Source organism: Ammospiza nelsoni, chromosome 2, assembly GCF_027579445.1.
Source record: "Ammospiza nelsoni isolate bAmmNel1 chromosome 2, bAmmNel1.pri, whole genome shotgun sequence".
NCBI lineage: Eukaryota > Metazoa > Chordata > Aves > Passeriformes > Passerellidae > Ammospiza > Ammospiza nelsoni.
Genome location: NC_080634.1, coordinates 111,463,225 through 111,481,847, shown reverse-complemented (window position 1 = coordinate 111,481,847; position 18,623 = coordinate 111,463,225). Strand labels below are relative to the sequence as shown.

Genomic DNA, 18,623 nt, shown 5'->3' with positions numbered 1-18,623 from the left:
TCCTACCCCAAAGACATTCCATGCTATTATGGCCTTAGAGAAACTCTGACAATGGCATTAGGGCAGGGATCCCTGATGTAGCCTTGCTCTGGGGGTGAGCAAGGGCTGCTGCCCCTCCAGGCACCCCATGGCCAGCAGCATTCACTGCCTGCTGCCAGAGGACAACACAGGAGCACAGGAGGAGGCACTTGGACACCACCAAAGCACAGTGTGAGCCACACCACAGGCAGCCTGCCTACAGCAGCATCCCTGGGGATACCTGGGTGCTGCTGCCAATAATCCCACAGCAAGTGAGAGCTCAGCTCTGCACAGAGACTGTGCTGTCCAGGGGGGTGAGTTGTGAAGGACATGAGGGGTAAGGCACCAGCATGCACAGGGACGTCAGAGGTGCAGCCCAGTTTGCACTGCTGACATCTCTGGGTGTGCTGGTGCCTCAGCTGATGTCATTGCCCCCTGTGCCAGCACACAGCGCACCAAGGTGTATGCTTCTGCACCTCCCTTTTATTTTCTTTTTAAAAGTGTGTGCTTCTGCACACTTTTATTTTCTATTTTTTCACCTCTCTTCACTCCTTCCCTTCCTTTTTTAAAATGCAATGCAGCTTTTTTTTTCTTCTTTTTTCCCCTGCTCACTGCTGAATGTAGGAAAAAAAGCAGCAGAAGGGCACAGCAGGAGGGTGTGCAGGGTGTGCAATGCTGCTCAGGGCACAGGTGATGATGAGGGCAGGGCAGTCTGCCACACTGAGCACTCACAGTAAATAACTGCAGCCTCATTGGGAGGGCATTAAAACCCCAGATACAGCTGGCACAGGATGGGTTTAGTGTGGTTGTGCTACTCAGCACTGCTGTAAATCCTGCATGCCCTGCAGCTGGATCCCCTGCCACGGCAGTGCAGCTGCCCCCTCTCTTGTTTTAGCAGTTCCCAAGAGGCAGATCCCTCCCAAAATGCTGAACAAGGACAAAAGCACAGGGAAAACAGCCTGCAAGTGAGGGCTTGGATCTCCAGACTGTACCACAGCCTCAAAGTCCCAGCATCTGGACTACTGACAAGCTGGGAAGAGTTTCAGATAGAGGGAGACCTCAAAGGGGGAGGCAAGTTTTTCTGAATCAACCCAAAAACATAAGGTAAACCTTTAAACTCGGGGGAGGAGGGAGAGAATAACAAAAAGAGAGAGAGATGATTTCATAATTTTTTTAAATAAAAGGAAAAGGAAGTGCAAGAGCTCATGGTGTTTGGGATGAGGCATTCCCTGTGGAGCAGGTCATAAAATCAGAGGGAACCTGCTGGTTAGCCAGAGAGAAGTATTGAAAATGGAATAACTGCTTCTGCTGGAAGCATCAGAAACAGAGTGAGCTCTGAACTTTGGGATTACATCCAGGATGTTCAACATTATTCCTGATGATAGTATTTAGGTTAGGTATATACACAAATATCATTTTATCATTTGTTCACCATTTGTCTTCTACTCCTAAAGCTGGGAGCCTCAAAAGTGCAAGCCAGGTGTGCTGCAGGAACACTGGCAGCTAAGTCAGGAGCAAAAATATATAAAACTTCAGTAGTGGGATATTTGTGAGCAACTAAGTCCCTTCATAAAGAGAGTTTCAAAACAAACAATGCTAGAGTTTTTCTTTGTTCAAATACCTACATAACCAGATTAAGTTACCTTAATTCTTCCAACTTTTCTGTATGAATCATCTTTCACATATTGTTTGATGTAACAAAAAGCATAATAAATCTCCTGTCTCTACAGGCCTCCTCACCTCCTCTGACCAATTTGAAATATGTAATGTGAAAATCCACATCTTCCTACAACAGGAACCAAGTACAAACACTTCCATTTTACAGTCCTCCTGTGGTTTTCTTGCCAGTTTCAAAGTCAGGTAAAAAACTGATGGTTCAGTGAGTCAGAGACAAGGCCAGCAATGGATGCTGTTATGACAAGGATATTCTCCTTCCTGAGCAGGTGATGAACTGCCTTTTCCTCCAGCAAAACCAATGCCAAACCCATCCAAAAGGAACCTGCCAATTTCTATCTGTCTGCAAGACTGATTTATCAGATCAAAGTATTCTGATAAAGATCTTTTTGCCTGTTACTTGTGATATACACACAGATCTTTGAAAAGGAAAGTTCCACGTTTAAACTCTGGTGTGAAGTTTTGGGAGGGATGTGGCAGCTAACTTTGGAATACGTGTAAGTCCTACAGCCCTTACATCATTTCTTTGGTAACTTGTCATGTCCATCAAGAAGAAATACAGCAGCCTGTGTATGAGCTACAGCCAAAGCAGTCTGTGGAATAACAGGGGAAGGAATTCCTCACCATCCAGCTCCTCATCTCCCCACTGGAAGAAGGGGGGAAAAAGCAGGTTCCTCCTGCTACAGAGAGACCTGACCTGGACCAAAGCCATTTGTTAGTGGTTTTCCACCCCCTCCTTTCTCATCAAGCCACTAACAAATTAATGAGCTATTTCTCAAGAGCAGAGCTTAAGGGAGGGAAGTGCAAGGGAGAGTTATCATTAAATACTTTGATCCCTTCAGCAGCTTGTATCCAAAAGCAGGTGCTCCCTCCTTTGCTGTTCTCCAGCAGGAATGCCATGGGACTCCACCCCAGAGCTAACAGGGAAAAGGAGAACCAGGGAATGCCCAGCTCCACCTCCATCAAGGGTAAATGCATTTGACTGTTCTGCACAGCCATATATTCTATGTCTCCTGGAGAAAATGGGGATAAACTTCCCTTTCCTTCCCTTGAGTGACCAGCCATGTGTTTCTAGTTCTGTCTCCATACACAAATTTGTTGGTGAAAAAGCTTTTAAGTGAATGCAGAATCTGGCCTTACCCTAAACCCAAGCAGGTTTGTGTACATGGCCCAGGGGGAGAGGAGGAATTGTCACCACCTTACTTGGTCTCCTCTTCCCTCCCAGAATGTTTTAGAGCCATTCTTCATGGATTTTTCCTGACACATTGCCAACATTTTCTGCTTATGCTCAAAGACACACATCAAGGCAACAGGAACTACAGTCAACACAATGATGTAGCACTAGGAAAGTGCAGAATTCATAAGGCAAGTTGTGAGACAAATCCTTCCAGGCCAGGCTGACAAGAAGGGTCTTCCCCTAGCTCAGCTGCCCAAGGATAAGGGCATATCCTGACAGGACTGCCTTAGGTTATCTTCCACATCATTCTCTGGGCAGCTGTAATGAGTTTTATCTACCACAGGTTATTATTCTGCTGCTGAGAATAGAAGGCAGAGGGTGGTGAGGCACTGGAAGAATTTGCCCAGAGAATGTGGCTGCCCCAGTCCTGGCAGAGTTCAAGGCCAGGCTGGGTGGAGGTTTGAGCAGCCTGGTGTGGCAGGTGGCATCCCTGTCCTTGGCAGGGAATTGGAAGCAGAGGATCTTTCATGTTCCTTCCAACCCAAACCATTCTGTGGTTCTGTGATTGCACCATCCCAGGACTGACAAAGGCTCTTGTTGCCTTAAACAAAGCAAGGACTGCTCAGCCTCTGTCCATGCAGGGGAAGGGAAAGAATTTTAATATCAGAACCAAATGATATGTTATCTTCTAAACTGAAAGCTTATAGGACAGAAAAAAAAAAAAAACCCAAACCCAAAAACACACAAAAAAACCCCCAAACAACAACAAAACCAAAAAAAACCAACCAACCAAATACAACAAAAAACTAAACAAAACCACCAATCCCCCCCAAAAAAAATCCCCAAAAAACCACAAAACCACAAAGTAATGAATTTCCTATGATTTTCTGATAGTGAATTTTTCAGTAAGAAGTGTCTCACATTTTTATTCATGTTGTCTCTTAGTGTGAAGAGAAGACAGGTACCAATATATACTCCAAGAGCCCTCTGAAAGGCCTGATGTACCAAATCTCAATCATGTGGCCATGTCTGGGATCTCTCAGCCTTTTCCTGCTGGCACCTGGACAAACATCCAATATAATACAGCACACAAAGCAAAGGTGGCTGTGGCTAAGCCTTGGCAGAATCAGAGTTTGGGCTCCACAGACTGTGTTTAAGATCACAGCTTTCTTCATTCATGCTTTTTCCCTGCCCCCTTGGAGATGTGCCCACTGCTACAGATGAAAACCAGGTCGAAGCACAGGGGGTGCTGCCAGCCCAGCATTAGGAAGAAAAGAAAACTTGCCCAGAACATGAGCTCTGCAAGGCAGCCACTTTCTGACACATTCCCCTCTCCTCTTTGGCCCTTTGCCTAGCATGGCACTCAAGTACTTTAGTGCCAGAGCAAGCTAGAGGGGGAAATAGTGGTCAAGCCACCTATGATTAATTCTGGCTTTCTTCCTGCAGTTTTGCATTGGTTACTCCATTTTCAGGCCATCCTGTGGTAGAGCAAGATTACATCATGGACCTGGCTGCTCTCTTCTGTGTATTTTCTATCACATAGTGCATTTGATTACAGGATAAGCAAAAAGAAAAAAAAAACCCAAAAAAACTAGCAAGTAAAGTAATTTTATCCAAGAAGAATTTCAATATTATTGATCTAGCCCAGCATGAACTTGATTTTCACATATGCCAAGACTTCAAACAGAGAATACCAAAAATCAGATCTCTGGAATTCCAGTGCCAGCTGTACTTCCTCCTGGGAAGCATTCATGATGCAATCCAAACCACATATGTAGATAACACTGGCTCCTACCCCTGTGATCCTTCCTGTCCTCACTAGCATGGGCCATCTGTTCCTGCTTAGCAGGCAGCCCCACCAGACACTGATTGGTACAACTTGCATGAAAAGTATGAAATAAACTGCCAGCAGAAATGGCATTAAGAAGTCTTTCCCAAGCAATTTACCATTTGAAAAGTGTAATTTAAACTGCACCACATAAGGTGATAACAGAAAACAAAAGCATGAGCTAAGCCACAGAGCAATCTCTGTCCCTACATGATACTCACTCAGGGGGAAGGAGAAGTGGGAAACAGAAATCATGCTGTGGCTAACCTGAAAATTCTCTCTGCCTGAAAGCAGCATGGTCCAGGAATGCCAGAGAAATTAATTACCTTCTGCTGAGTCCCTGCTGAGCCCTTTGCCCTCTTGCTCACCAAGCCATGGGAGAGGGTAAGAACAAAACAGTGACTGCTTTAAGGCATTCTGCTCTGCTCCCAGCCTGACCAGCTGGGCATTACAAGGGATTTTGGAGAGAAATGCACAGGGCCATCAGAAGAAAACCAGCCTGTCATTCACCCACTCAGATGCAAGATACCTGCTAGGATGAGTGATCACATCTTTCCATGAGCTGTCACCGCCTACACCCACCAAACACCAAAATACACCTTAATCCAGGCTAGTGAAAAGCCTTAATTTAACTCTGACACAAAACCAAGAGCAGCCAGCATTAATTTCTTCCAGAAAGGTCTCACTGGGAAGTGGGAGAAAGCACAAGTTGCAGAATAAGCTCTCAGCATGAACAAACTCCCTTCTACTTGAAGAAATCCCCAAATTAAAAGTTTCCTCCAAGCAGTAAGTTACCTGATACCCTTTTCCTTAGAACATGTTCTAGCCTTAAATGACAGCTTGGCAAGCCCCCACTGTCCTTCCCAGCACAGCCTCTGCCCCTGCAGGTGCTAGGGTCTCTCCCTGTGCTAAAGCAGAGTCCTGAGAGCTGCATCCTCACACAGAGTGCTCTTTTTAGCTACCTGACTAAAATTTATTAAACAAAACTGCTAATAACTCTGTAGCTGTCATAATATCCACTGCCTGAGTAAACCAGAGAGAAACTTCTTTGAGCCAGTAAGTCAGTCCAGCTCCTTGAAGCACTTGACAATCCCACTCACAAGACCTGGCAGAACCCACAAATGACAAAATTCAGGTCTTTAACCAGAACTCCACACTAGCAAAATCTTCCTCTGTGTCTTCGTGTCCACAGCAGGGTAAAGCAAACAAACCACCCTGCTCTGGAGGTCACCACTAAAACCTGATCCTGCCTGCCACCCTTGGAACACTCCACGGAGATAACAGATCCCTGGCACTCAGCACAAAGAGGAGGAGGACATTCTTGAGCAGGTACACCAAGTCTCCTCTCCATGGGGAGCTGTGTCAACATGCCGAGTGATCTCCCAAAATAAAGGTGCATATCCATCTACAGAAATGTGCAGCTCTTTCCCTGAAGATAAACTATTCCCCCCTATGCCCTGCATGACAGGAATATTTTTTTTCCCCCACAAAAGGGTTTTCCTGTGAAGTCAGGAAAGTTGCATGGATAATTCCCAGCTGTGGAAGCCCATTCACCTTGGGGTTGCTTTCATGCAACTCCCTCTCCCCAGATGCTGGACAGCCTGAAAGGTTTTTTCAGAGCATTGTCTATGCAGCTTCAGAATAAAGAAGCATCATGGTGTATGAATTTCATAGCTGAGATACAGCCAGCTGCTCCATCATAATCTGTCTTCACAAGCAGAATTCATTAAACTTCTCCAGAAGCATTCCCATATTCTACAAGCAACATCAGGTAACCCTAATTATTATTTCAGCTTTCTACTCCTGCAATTGAAGTAAGATGTCAAAGTGAATGCTACAACATATTAATTATTACAGTTAGGGACTTAAAATAACTAACTCACAGCTGTGCCACATCCTAGACATATTGCCTGACTTGCAGCAGTGGCTCTGTCTTATCAAATGGACATGCCAACTACTATTTTTTAAGTATTACCACTGGTAAATAAATCCAAAGTTAGTGTTGCTCTAAGTAACTGCACAATGCTTCTTAAGACTAGAGAAAATATAACATACAGCTATCAATGTTGTAAAAAATCCCATCTTATCAATATACAGGGTGCAGCCAGAGTCCAGTTTTTTTCTGAAATTAATCCAAATAACATGCACTTTGCCATGCCCTCTGATGCCAGCCACAATACTCAGCATTTATTCATCCACCACCTGACTCAGGTGGTCACACTCATCAACACAGAGATAAGTCTTTTGCTCTTCTATTATGTTAGTTTAGACTTTGTTTTCATAGAAGCTGTGAAATTTTAAACACAATTTTGCCTCTTTTAGGGTCCATCTAAACTTCAGTGGGACCACCACACCAGAGGGTCACATATCTTCTTGTAAAATGATGCTGTGCTGTAAAATCACAGGGTAACCAAAGCAAGTCTAGAGACCAGAGGCAGAATTTAACTTGACAGAGGAAGGGGAAGAAAGTTTATCCTGTTGAGATATCTAGCACACAAATTAATGACAAACCCTCCTAACCACATGTCTGTGGGAATTCTGAGGAACCCAAGCCAGAGTAACTGCCTGTTTCACTGAACATGAATATTAAGCACAGGTGAGTTTCAAAAACCATTGTCTGGCTGCATAAGACAGTTTGGTCATGTTTGTTTCCCACTGAATTTAAGCAGAGAAAGAAAGATGATGTTGTAAGATATTTTACACCTTTCATATGGACCAAGCTGAGTCCACCCACATGTGCCCATCAACCAGAGCTGATGTAATTCTTCTTGAAATGTATTTTTATTCCATACTCTTTTCCTTACCAGTATTGCACTAACATATGATGTAGAGCAAATATGTTTCCAAAGGGGAAATTTTAGTGCCACACAGACTTGGGCTTGGTTAACAACTGATGAGCTGGTTAATGGTACTAGAAGAAAAACTGGGTAGTTGTCTGCTCCTCACTGATGAGGTGGCTCTTATTCTTATATCATTAATGACTTGACTGATTGCTTAAGAGCTAAGACTTAGCACAAAATTCTTCTCTATATCCTTCAGATTTAGAGGTCTTCAATCTTAAATATTTTTTATATTCAATAGTGCTGGAAAAAATAGGAATTAATTTTGGTATAATGCCTGTTATGACACTGGAAATTAAGTGAAATTAAGGGTAGAAATCAACTAAGTGGTTGTGATTCAGTTATATTCTTTATATTTGGGTATTACATTGCTCTAGGAAACAACCAAGCTCCTTGCTTTAATACTGGATATTCTTCATGGCACAGGGATTAATCCTGTCTGGTCCCCAGCAATCTGAGGTCAGTGAGCAGGAGGGAAGGGAACATGTTAAATCTGATACTTCTGTTAAAAAATAGCTATGGTGCAGCATGCTCAGGTTTCTGTACAACAGGGACCAAGTTTGTTTTGTGTTAAAGAGTATTACATGCATATCATGCCAGCTCACAGAAACTCAGGCAACTTTTCCATATCATTCTGATAATTCCACGAGCTGAAAATTCTCCCTACCACAGACAGACCTATTTTGAGCACAACCATCTTGTCACAAAGCAACTAGCTGTTGCTTACAAAACACAAAAGTCCTGGGAGTGGGAGGTTTTATTTTTGTTGCTGGTTTCTGTTGAAAATTACACAAGTGCTGGATGAAATACTGTTTATGACCACACTGGCTGGTCCAGCACATCTCCTGCAGTTTGTAGCTTCACTGGTGAGTAGAGAGGCAGGCTGAGCAGGCACAGAGGGCACTGAGCTGCCCTTTCCATGCTGGGAGGATGCCCAGTGAAAGCATCACTATAAAGTTGGAGACCAATAAAAAAAGGTTTAAAAAGGAGTGTTTTTTTCATATGGAACTATTTATCTTCAAGACCATGGGCAAAACCAGCAGTTGCCCCATCCTGCCAGTGAGAGCTTTGCACAAATGCTTTGAAAGCTGCACAGACATCCTGCACATATTCAGTACCTGCAGCAAGGTCACACTGCCTCCTAGAAAGGCTCTTACGTGTCCCCAGTCCTACCTGCCATGGCAGAAATAAACCTGTAAGGTCATCTCTGTAAACTACATTTTTTTGTTTTTAAATGGTGTGACATACTGCTGGAAAATCCTGATTCAATCCCTTTGCATCAGCTCCTGTTTTGTGAGAACTGGAAGCAAAGAATATACCCCAGGGTTGTTTTGTATGTTCCAGGAAATAACAGGGAAACATTCCTGCAAGTCAGCTTTCCAACATCTTGAGGTCCCGATTCTTTTTTCAGGAGGTTTTAGATCACACTTGCACAGAAAAAAACCAAACCCTGAAGGTGATACACAGATGGCCCATAGGTTATTCAGGGACAAGAGATCAATTTAAGCCTCTAGATTATTTGAACCCACACAATTTAACTCAGCAGTTTTCCTGAAATATACTTCAGGAAAAGGAGGAACTCAGTTCCAGGTGACACGAAAGCTGACTTCAACATTTACAAGCAACTTCACATTTGATCAGCTTTAACTGACTCAAAGATTCAGCTAAACAAAGAAAGGAGCTCTGGCGTAGCATCACTGACCTGAAAACAGAGGAAATTTGAAAAAAAACCCTCAAAAACATGCAATAATATCAGCTCCTTATTTCCTCTAAGACATTATTTTGCAGGTAAATTGAATCATACTCTGTCTGCAATCAGTGCACACCACAGAGCAAAAAATGCTACATCCAGCACAGGGCAGCTGCACCAGTGAAAATGAACCCAGCCATAAGATGCAGCCATCAAGGTACTGACGGTAATCTATCTGTATTTGTTTCCTTTCTTTGTTTTCAAAGGGAAACAGACATGCTCTTAATTATCTTCCCATTCCAAGCCCAATTAGAGCCAGTTAGATGTTAAGTACTATTGAAGTGAAACAGGAGGATTGAGTTTCTATCTGTTCTGTTAATGCATACCAGGAAAGTGCCTCCTCTTCTATCTTAACCTATTCTCCCAAGAATGAAAGGCACAACTTGTGTGACACATTTCTGTGTATTGACTCTCTTTTGATGCAGGGGAGGCCACTAAGTTGTAATAAAAATGCCTCGGGCAGGACGCTATTAGGGAAGACAACAAAAATCATGGATTCTCCATGGCAGGAAATCTGCAGCAATCCTCCATCTCAAATAGCTTTTGGAATGACTTGGATGTGTTTCCATAATCTGTTTACAATGTCCTCCACCTTTTCTTTGGTTGAGGTCACAGCAGAGTATCTCGACAGTCCAAGCAAGCTGCACACTGCCATGCACCTTTGTATTATCTTCAAGCATGGACAAACATCCCAGTCCAGGGGGATATCCAGGTGTAAATCCTTGCAAGCTACAGGAGCCTGCAGGCCCCAGGTCCATATCTCTGCCACAGACTTTCACCTGTGGCTGGGCTCCAAGCCCCAGACACAACTTTGAAGCCTTGGTGCTGCCCAGCTGGATTGATGCCATACATGCCATGACATAACCTGTGATGCCACAAACTGGCCTCAGTTTCAAGTCCAGACACAAAAAATAAAAAAGAATTTCAGTGCTACCTGGAATATTCAGAAAATTCTCATTTATTTGAAAAAATCAATTTTTTTTTTAGGATTTCCCAAATCACTAAGTTTATCTCATTGAGAAGACTACCTCCATCAAAAATGTCAGGTTTTGATATAGCTCCCATTTACTTTCAGAAACATACAAAAATGAGCAATTTCTCATATTCTTTTGCCAAAAACTGCTAAAAGGAATTCTCCAAACACTTCAAAGTTCCTTCCAGATGGAGGCCAACCCATGAGAAACTCCATCCAAATGACAAATGTTTTTAAAACTTATCAAATGACTAAATCAGCATGGCCTAGCTGAATCTTCAGCTGCAGGAGATGTACTCAGGTTGAGTTGCAGATGAGCTTTGCTGGTGGCACTCAATGCAATTTGCTGTTCCTGTTTGTGCATTCTCTGAAGCAGTGCCCATAATCCAGTCAGGAGCAAGAGCCTGAGGAACTTGTCAGCTTCCCTGGCAGCTCCAATCCTGTGGCAGCAGCAGGTCTGAGCTGATCATTTCTGCTCAGAGGCATTAAGGCACTGAGTGGTTATGTGGGTCAGACAGCAGGGGCTTCCTTCTCTTCCCAGTTTAAAGGGAAATGTAAGTGCTCCTCTTCCTATGATATTTACAGGGTTTCACTCTCTTTTCTCCTCTCTGACTTCTCTGCAGAACCTTACAAGCATGCCAGCCTTTTCCTGAGCTCTGCTCCCAAGATCCAGAGGCTTCTGCAGGTTAAGTCCATCACATCATTATTCACCCCAATTAAACTCTTTAAAAAGACCCTTTTTGAATATAATAACAAAACAAAACAAAAAAAATTTCAGTTTGATCCATCCAAATCCACATTCAGCCCAAACCAAACCCAACCTTTCCCCAAAGCTCTCAGCAAATATCTCCCAATAATAAGTGATGGCAAAATTTCAACCTTCTGCTCAGCCCAGGCTGTTGGTGAATGTGGTGAATCCTGCCTGGCTTTTGGGAGAGGGGCACTGCCAGCATCACACAGTGGCCAGCCACCAGCTGAACTCAGCACAGCAATTCAGGGAGATGGGAAAAGCAAGAAACAAAGAGGGAAGGGGGGCTGCTTGCATCTTGTAAAGATTTTAGTACTGTCCCCAGAAACACAGGGATGAAAAAAACACATCTGGAAAACGTCTTGCAAAACTCTATGTAGAAATTACAGCAAAATTATTAACATTATTAACAACATTAACTTCCACTCTTTCATTACAGTAGCTCCTAAAAATCCTGTGTCCTCCTCCCAGAGCTCAAAGAACCAGCTCAGCTATGAAATAACAATAATGCAGTAAGACACAAGTGTGCCATCCTTCAGAGTCCCTTTAGTGCAAGGGAAATTCAAATGCTTCCCTCTGCTAACCCAGAACTGTGATAGAGACAGAACATTTCAACCATCTGCCCACCACCATGAGGAGAGCTAAGATGGAAACAAGCCTGCTCTGCCCATCTCTCATCTCTGAGACATGATTAAATGCTAATTAATAGAAATGAGCCTAAAGAAGAAACATCATGCAAATAAAAATGGCTGCACAATGTCTGTCATCTGCTCCCCACAGTCACTTCTGAGTCCTGCATTTTATTTTAAAGATTCAGTCCTGAGGTTTGCAAGGCACTGAGATCAGCAGGGCTGAAAGTGCAAATTTGGTGGCTGCAGAAGGGACTCAGCACTACAGCAAAGCCAGCATCTCTCTAACAAGCATCACTGGGTTTAAACAGCATGTGAAATATTGAAGGAGATGCTTCTGCAAGCTCACATGCACAAAGAGCCTTTCTAGATACTCATCTATTAACTCACTGGCACGTAAATTTGTAGGACAGTTGCAACAACAGAAGAAATGATGATAAAAATCCAGAGATGGAGACAACTAACAGTACCAGGTAACCTAATTTCCCTTCCTGACAGCACAGGGAATTGATAGTCACAGAATCAGAGATAAAATCAGATTATTGGATCCATTTTAAATTCCCTTGGTTTACCTAAGATAATTGCCTCCGTTTCCTTGACAAGCAAGGCTGGAATGAAGCAGCATCCAAGGACTCTACTGCTGTTTTCATGGAAAAGTGCTAACAAGGCCTCCCCAGCACCTTTCCCTAGAATTTATATTTACCCTGTTTAGCACACAACAGGTTGCTCAGAGCAGGAGGGAACACTAAACAGCCAAATGTTTACTACACACACAGTGGCACTCCCCCACAGCCTCCTGCCCTTCCTTGTGGATAAAAAGGGCTCCTGCCACTGCTGGGTTATGAATGCATCCTGTGCCTTCCCAAACAGAACTGAAACATCTTCCAAGTCCCCCACCATCCCCCTTCACCAGCACAAACTGACCCATTTGTGTGAAAATGTCACCATCCTCAAACCACAGAACTGTCCAGATGCAAACTCCAAGGTCAAGGGGTGGCACTTGCTGAGATGCAAGCACAGCTCCACAAACAGGAAAGAAGGAGGATTTAGCCAACAGCAAAGTCAATTATTCCATTAAATGAGGTGCAAAATGCTAATTTGTACGAAAACCACACAATTTTCAGAACGTGAAAAATCCCAATCAAACCCCCACTAAACTAAGCCAAGGTGTGTACATGTCCCAAGAAGGAATTTACAAAGCTGACTGGAGTTATGGTTTCAAACACCATCTAGCCTTTTTTTTGTTGTTGTTTTTAAAAACCCAGTTATTTGTTTAGCCATCAGAATTCACCTTGGGCTATGCTTACTGGAAAACACCATTATCTTTAATCTTTCATGTATATCATTACGAGAACAGAACAGGGAACAACTGACTTAAGGAGGCAACTGCATGAGGTTTGTGCTGAACAATGGAGCACTTCAGATCTGTCATGATGGGGGGATACTGGGCATTTTTGAGAGCTTGGGGGTTTTTTGGGATTTCAGGTAACTACATTTGAGCAATAACACTTCTTTCTAAAAGTATAGGAATGTTGACTTTGCAGTCAAATGGAACCACCAAGAGATTGAGCAATCTAAGCCACATGGAAAAGCTAAAAATTTCCCAAAATATTTCATCTAAAACCATCTGCTAACATATATTTAAGAAGGATTAAAAGAGAAGAAATACAGGCATGGTAAGAGGTATTAAAAAGAACAGACACATGCAGGAACCAATGCAGAAACACTGGAAAGGAGATTTGGGGAGAAAACCAGTTATTTCAGCAACCCAGCTGGACACATATAGGGGACATGAGTAATGCCACTAGTAACTCAAAGGGACACACAAATTTAATCCCACATTGTAATGCAGAGCTCAGATGGCTGCATTTGAGGATGGGTCAGGAGTTGAGCCATAAATCTGTGTTCCCAAGCAGGCTGCCACACTCACGCTTTGTCTCAGCCATTTCCTGGAAAACAGCTCTGTGAGCCCTGGAATGGCAGGGAAATGCCCCCTCCACCCTCCTGCCACAGTGGGAGGTGTCTGTCCCAACAGCAGAGCCACTCCCAGCACCACAAGTTGCCCCTTTTGGGGGAATTCTGAGAAGATGAAAATGGAGGGGAGGCACTTTAAATCACTCACCAGGACTTCCCACACCTCCCATGCCAGAGGGGCACTGAGCCCACCACCCTTCATGGGGCCATCTCCAGACCCCCTGACCCCCACACCAGTGGCACCACATTCCCAGAGGAGCAGGCAAAAAGAAGAGGAACCGTATGAAAACACACAATTTGGACCTTTTTTAAAATCACAGCCCTGCAACACTTATCTGCCCCACCTCTCTCCGGCCCCCTGCCAACTTCCAAGGGGTCACACCAGGAGGCACAGGTCTATTTTCAAGGCAATAAAAACTCAGAAAACCAAACTACCATGAACTATGAGCAGGTACCTTAGTTCTGATTTTGTCACATAGCCAAAGACACACCAAGTTCTAAGAACCTAATGGAGTCCCCACAAACTTTGGAAGACACTCTTCAGATCAGGGACCCACCTTGGAATATTATCTAAATGGAAACTCTATTTACATGTTTTTATGACACTAATGACAGCAAGAAAACCCCATTCCAGCAGGACAGCACACTCAAAGCACTCATTTGGTGCCAAGTGTCTCACAGGGCCTGGGATCAGAAAATAATCACTTTGCTACGGTGCCTATTTGGGGCAACAACAAGCTTTGCATGGAAGACAAAACCCATTTTCCTCAGCCATATAACTTTAGGATATGAGTGCATGCCCCCTTAAAGCTCCCTCCCAAAACACTGAGGCAGGCAGTTAATTTGGTAACAAAATATATTTAGAAGGCTACAGTAAAATATTAATTATACACATGTTTTAAGACCAAAGGTTACTTAAGTACTAGACAAATACAAGCTACTGAGGGGTGCTTCAAGGTTTCTCTCTCCTATAAAAAATTCACTTAGAATTCTAATTCAAAATTCATTTTCTCTTAAAAACAAGACAGGCTCTAACTCGGATTTCTACGCAAGCAATTTATGATACCCAAAAGGAAAAAATAAAAATAGCTAACAGCCAAGCAGAGCTTTTATCACCCTTTTTTTTTAATCTGCTAGTTCCAAACCAGATGCATTCAGTACAGAATTCTGATTAGGAAAAAAATGGCTGTTGAATTTTTATTACTACATCCCTTAAGGACCAAAAGCGGTAACCTTAGGCATTTAATGTGTTCTATGAATAACAATACATATGAGCACACAAAAAGCTTGTTATCTCTGGAATTTTTTTTACCATGTTGATACATTTACAGAAAGAAGTTGGGAAGTATGGTGAGGGGGAGGAGAAGAAGCTATCAAAATAACAAGTTATATTAAACAAAACCTGTTTGGAAAGGAACAAGCTACGCAGCATGAAATTTGAATGAACTGTGTCTCCCCATTACGGTCCTACAGCTCCCATGAAATCTGTGCAGCCTCATTTAATGCTCATACTAAAAGCCTTCACCTATACACATCTGTCCCACAAATACAGATGCAATTCATATTTAAGCCTGACAAAAAATCACTTATTGGGGGAACATGCTGTGCACACAGACTTTCGTATTTTATAAACAATGTGAAGCACACAGGAGTCCTTCACGATGGTTCAGAACAGCTCACTGGAGGCAAAGAAGCATCTTCTCCCCACTCCCACAGATTTGTAACCACCTGACCCACCAGGCAAAGGGTTGCCACCACACACCACCCTGCCACAGGATGAGTTTCTGCCCTGTGCTGTATCACAGCTCCATTCCCACAGCTAGGAAAAAAACCCCATACAAACTGCAGCTAAGCAACACAGAGCTCTCTCCTTCAGAAATCAGCTTACAACCTCTCCAAAAAATGTGGGAAAGCCGTCAGAATAAAAATTTACAAACCAGCCATTTGTGGTCCTGGCATGGTTTCCCTCTGGTATTTAGCTCAGTCCAAGAAAAAAAAAATTAAAATAGTTCCTCCAATAGAATCCTTCCCATATTTTCAGCTCTGAGAATTCACAAGGACTCAAGTTGAGTTACACTGACTCTGGAGCCAGCAGATTCTAAGAGTACAAAAATCTCCCCAGAAAATAATGGAGGGGGAGGTTGAGGGAAGTCCATACATCCCTCAGCTCTCAAGCTTGACTGAAAAAAACAAAATGAGCATACAGCCAGAGCAAGCCATGTTTTTGCTTCCTCATGGCATCCTGCTCCAATTTATTCTTAATGGATTCAGAGCCCAGAAAGAGGACAAAAATATGAATTAGATTTTAGCACAGGAGAACTGATAAAGACTTAGAATCTGCTGTCAAATGCTCTGGACCTTTACCAAATCCTTTGCTGTCTTCTCCCACTGACACCTGCCTATGTCCCTTGGCTGGTGCCTTGAGAAACCAGATGCAACAGCAAGCATGATTCTTCATTCTCCTTCGATCATGGCTGCAGGATTCTGTCCCCAACCATTGATTTCCTCCTCCTTCTCCAGGCTCAAGCAGGAGGACAAACAGAAATTCTGGTAACCATCAAATGTTAAGTAACTGGAAGAGTGGGCCATGCCCTTGGAGAAGATCAGGCGACACAGGAGCCTGACCCACAGCTCAGAGGAAAAGAATTCACAGCAGAGCATCCCACCAGCACAGCTGTGTTGCTGGAGCCATTTCCTGGGTTCTGACAGAGCCCAACCTGAGCTCAGCTGTGTCATTTACCCCACGAGGTCCCAGCTGTCAACCTGGCCTGGCATCCTGACAGCCTCCGGCACAAATGCCCTCGGCCAGCTGCTTGGCTCAGGGTACAATTCTCTCTTTTTAAATGGGATTAGCGTTGGTGAAATGTGCTAGCTCAACGGGCATGCTGATCTAAGCCCTCTGTTTATTCAGGCTGCAGCAGATAAAACAATCACTTAAAAAAAAAAACAAACATACAATTTTAAAAGATGCCAATGAATTTGCCTGAGCTTCTGCAGTTGCTCACTCATCACAGAATGAAGAGGGGTTTCTCACAGATCTGCTGAGAACTGAGGATTGGAAAGGATGAATCTTGAAACTGTGGTAAGTATATAAACTTAGCCAGCTACCTCCTTGAGAATAATGTGAAGAATCTACTTGCCAACAAAAAACCCAACAGATAATTCTGGCTTCCTATCTATTTCAGTCATCAGACACCTCTGCTGCCACCAAGATAATTAAAAAAAAGGGGGGATATGTTAAATATCGGGGGGGAGGGGTGTACAAGGGAGCCAATAACACCGAGATACTGCCATAAGTATGGATAAACAAAAATGTGTTTTGGTTATGCTTTAAAAAAAAAAAAAAGCCTATGAAGTTAAAATTGAAACAGCTGAAGTCCTGTGTTCACCGTAAGGATGTCAAACGTTATTGCCATGAATAAGCAATTCTTTGTTTGGAATGCCTTTTTAAGCAGAAAGATGAAGATTTGAATCAGTGTGTTCCACAGAGTGCAGAGCTACCAATCCGAGAGAGCACAACCAGCTCCCCCGGCTGGGAAGTGACAAATGCGCCTCAGCGCGCTGTGCCGATGCTGCGCGGAGCAGGTCCCTAACTGCACACAGCGGGGCCATTACCGTGCGCTGTCACCGTGTGCCATTAAAAGCTCCTTAACCTGCCGATGGCCGCCGCGATGCGCGGCTGCTGCCAGGGATGTGCTGACTAACAGGCCGGGGCGCTGCCAAAACCTCCAGCCCCCTGGAAAACACGGCCGGGCCGTGTCAGGCAATCGCGGCAACTCAATTAATGCATCTGGGTCAGCAAAATGGTTTGCGGGAGCCTGAGCCCGGTTACGAAACGCGGGTACCGCGGCCGGGGCTCGGGCAGCAGGTACCGGGGGACTCAGGCGGCATCGCCCGCGGAGGGACGGGCAAGCAGCGGGGACACGGTCCTGGCAGTGGGGACACGGTCCGGTAATGGGGACACGGTCCTGGCGGTGGGGACACGGTCCTGGTGGTGGGGACACGGTCCTGGCGACAGGGACACGGTCCGGCGGCCAGGGGGGCGGTGGGGAAGGGGCAGGCTATGGAGGCTTTCAGGGAGACCCCTGCAACTTTCCCCCGCGGGGGCTCGGGGGGATATGCTTGCCGCGAGAGGAGGCAAACCCCATCATTTTTAATACATGGAAATGTGTGTGTATATATATGTGTGAGCTCATATATATATGTGTGTGTGTGCATGCAGATCTGTATCCGGCGGACATGCCCCGTCCCCGCTCGCCCGGCGGTGCCAGCCCGGCCGAGCCGCGTTGCGGAACCCCCGGTGCCCCCAGTCCCGGGCAGGTGGGGCCGGGGGTGCCGGGCCGTGCCCTGCCGTGCCCGTGTGCCCGCGCCGCGCCGAGCCGCACTCACCCAGAACACGAAGGAGTAGATGATGAGGAGGGTTTTCAGACACGTTATCACGGGTTTGGTCTCCATTCTCCTCGATGCCATAATACTGAGATCCCGGCTGCAGGCTGGGCGCGGGAGGAGGCGGAGGAGGAGGGAGGGAAGGGGGAGGGCGAAGGGAGCGGGGGGGCGGAGGGAGGTGAGCTCAGCGCCCGGCTGCCGCGGCCGGGCTCACCGCGCCTCCTGCTGCCAAGCGGGGACCCCCGCCCGGGCACGGGGCTCCGACACCGCCTGCCCGGGTGACATTTACCTCAGGGATGGGGGAGCTGAGGTTTTGAAAGATGAGGTGAAGGACACCCCCCGGCCGCCCCGTTTTCTCGGGAAGATGCTCGGAGGCGTCGCTGGGGCTGCTCAGGGGTTTGGGGATGGAGGCGCTGCACGCTCGGAGCTGCAGAGGGAATTGCCCGTACGGGAGAAAACATCCTTCAGTGTCACGGTTAGAATGCGTGTTCCTGCAAGCTTCAGAGGTCTGGAGAGCACAGCAAGGGCAAGTAGCGCAGATTTGACGGTGCTCTGGTCACAGAGCAAGGCTGTACCTAAGAGCAAGAGCTCTGCACCGAAGCCATGTGCAGGGCCGGGGCTCCTCC

The 18,623-nt window shown here is 45.1% G+C and overlaps 1 protein-coding gene across 1 annotated transcript in view; it reads right to left on the bottom strand.

Annotated features, from left to right (window-relative positions):
* The window catches only part of TSPAN7 (tetraspanin 7), a 90,916-nt gene extending 72,711 nt beyond the window's left edge, over positions 1-18,205 (bottom strand). Inside the window, exon 1 of the mRNA XM_059466466.1 lies at positions 18,001-18,205. Coding sequence (XP_059322449.1) covers positions 18,001-18,081 — 81 coding nt within the window. The 5' untranslated portion in view covers positions 18,082-18,205. The remainder of the gene's footprint in view (positions 1-18,000) is intronic.
* Between the last annotated feature and the right edge of the window lie 418 nt (positions 18,206-18,623).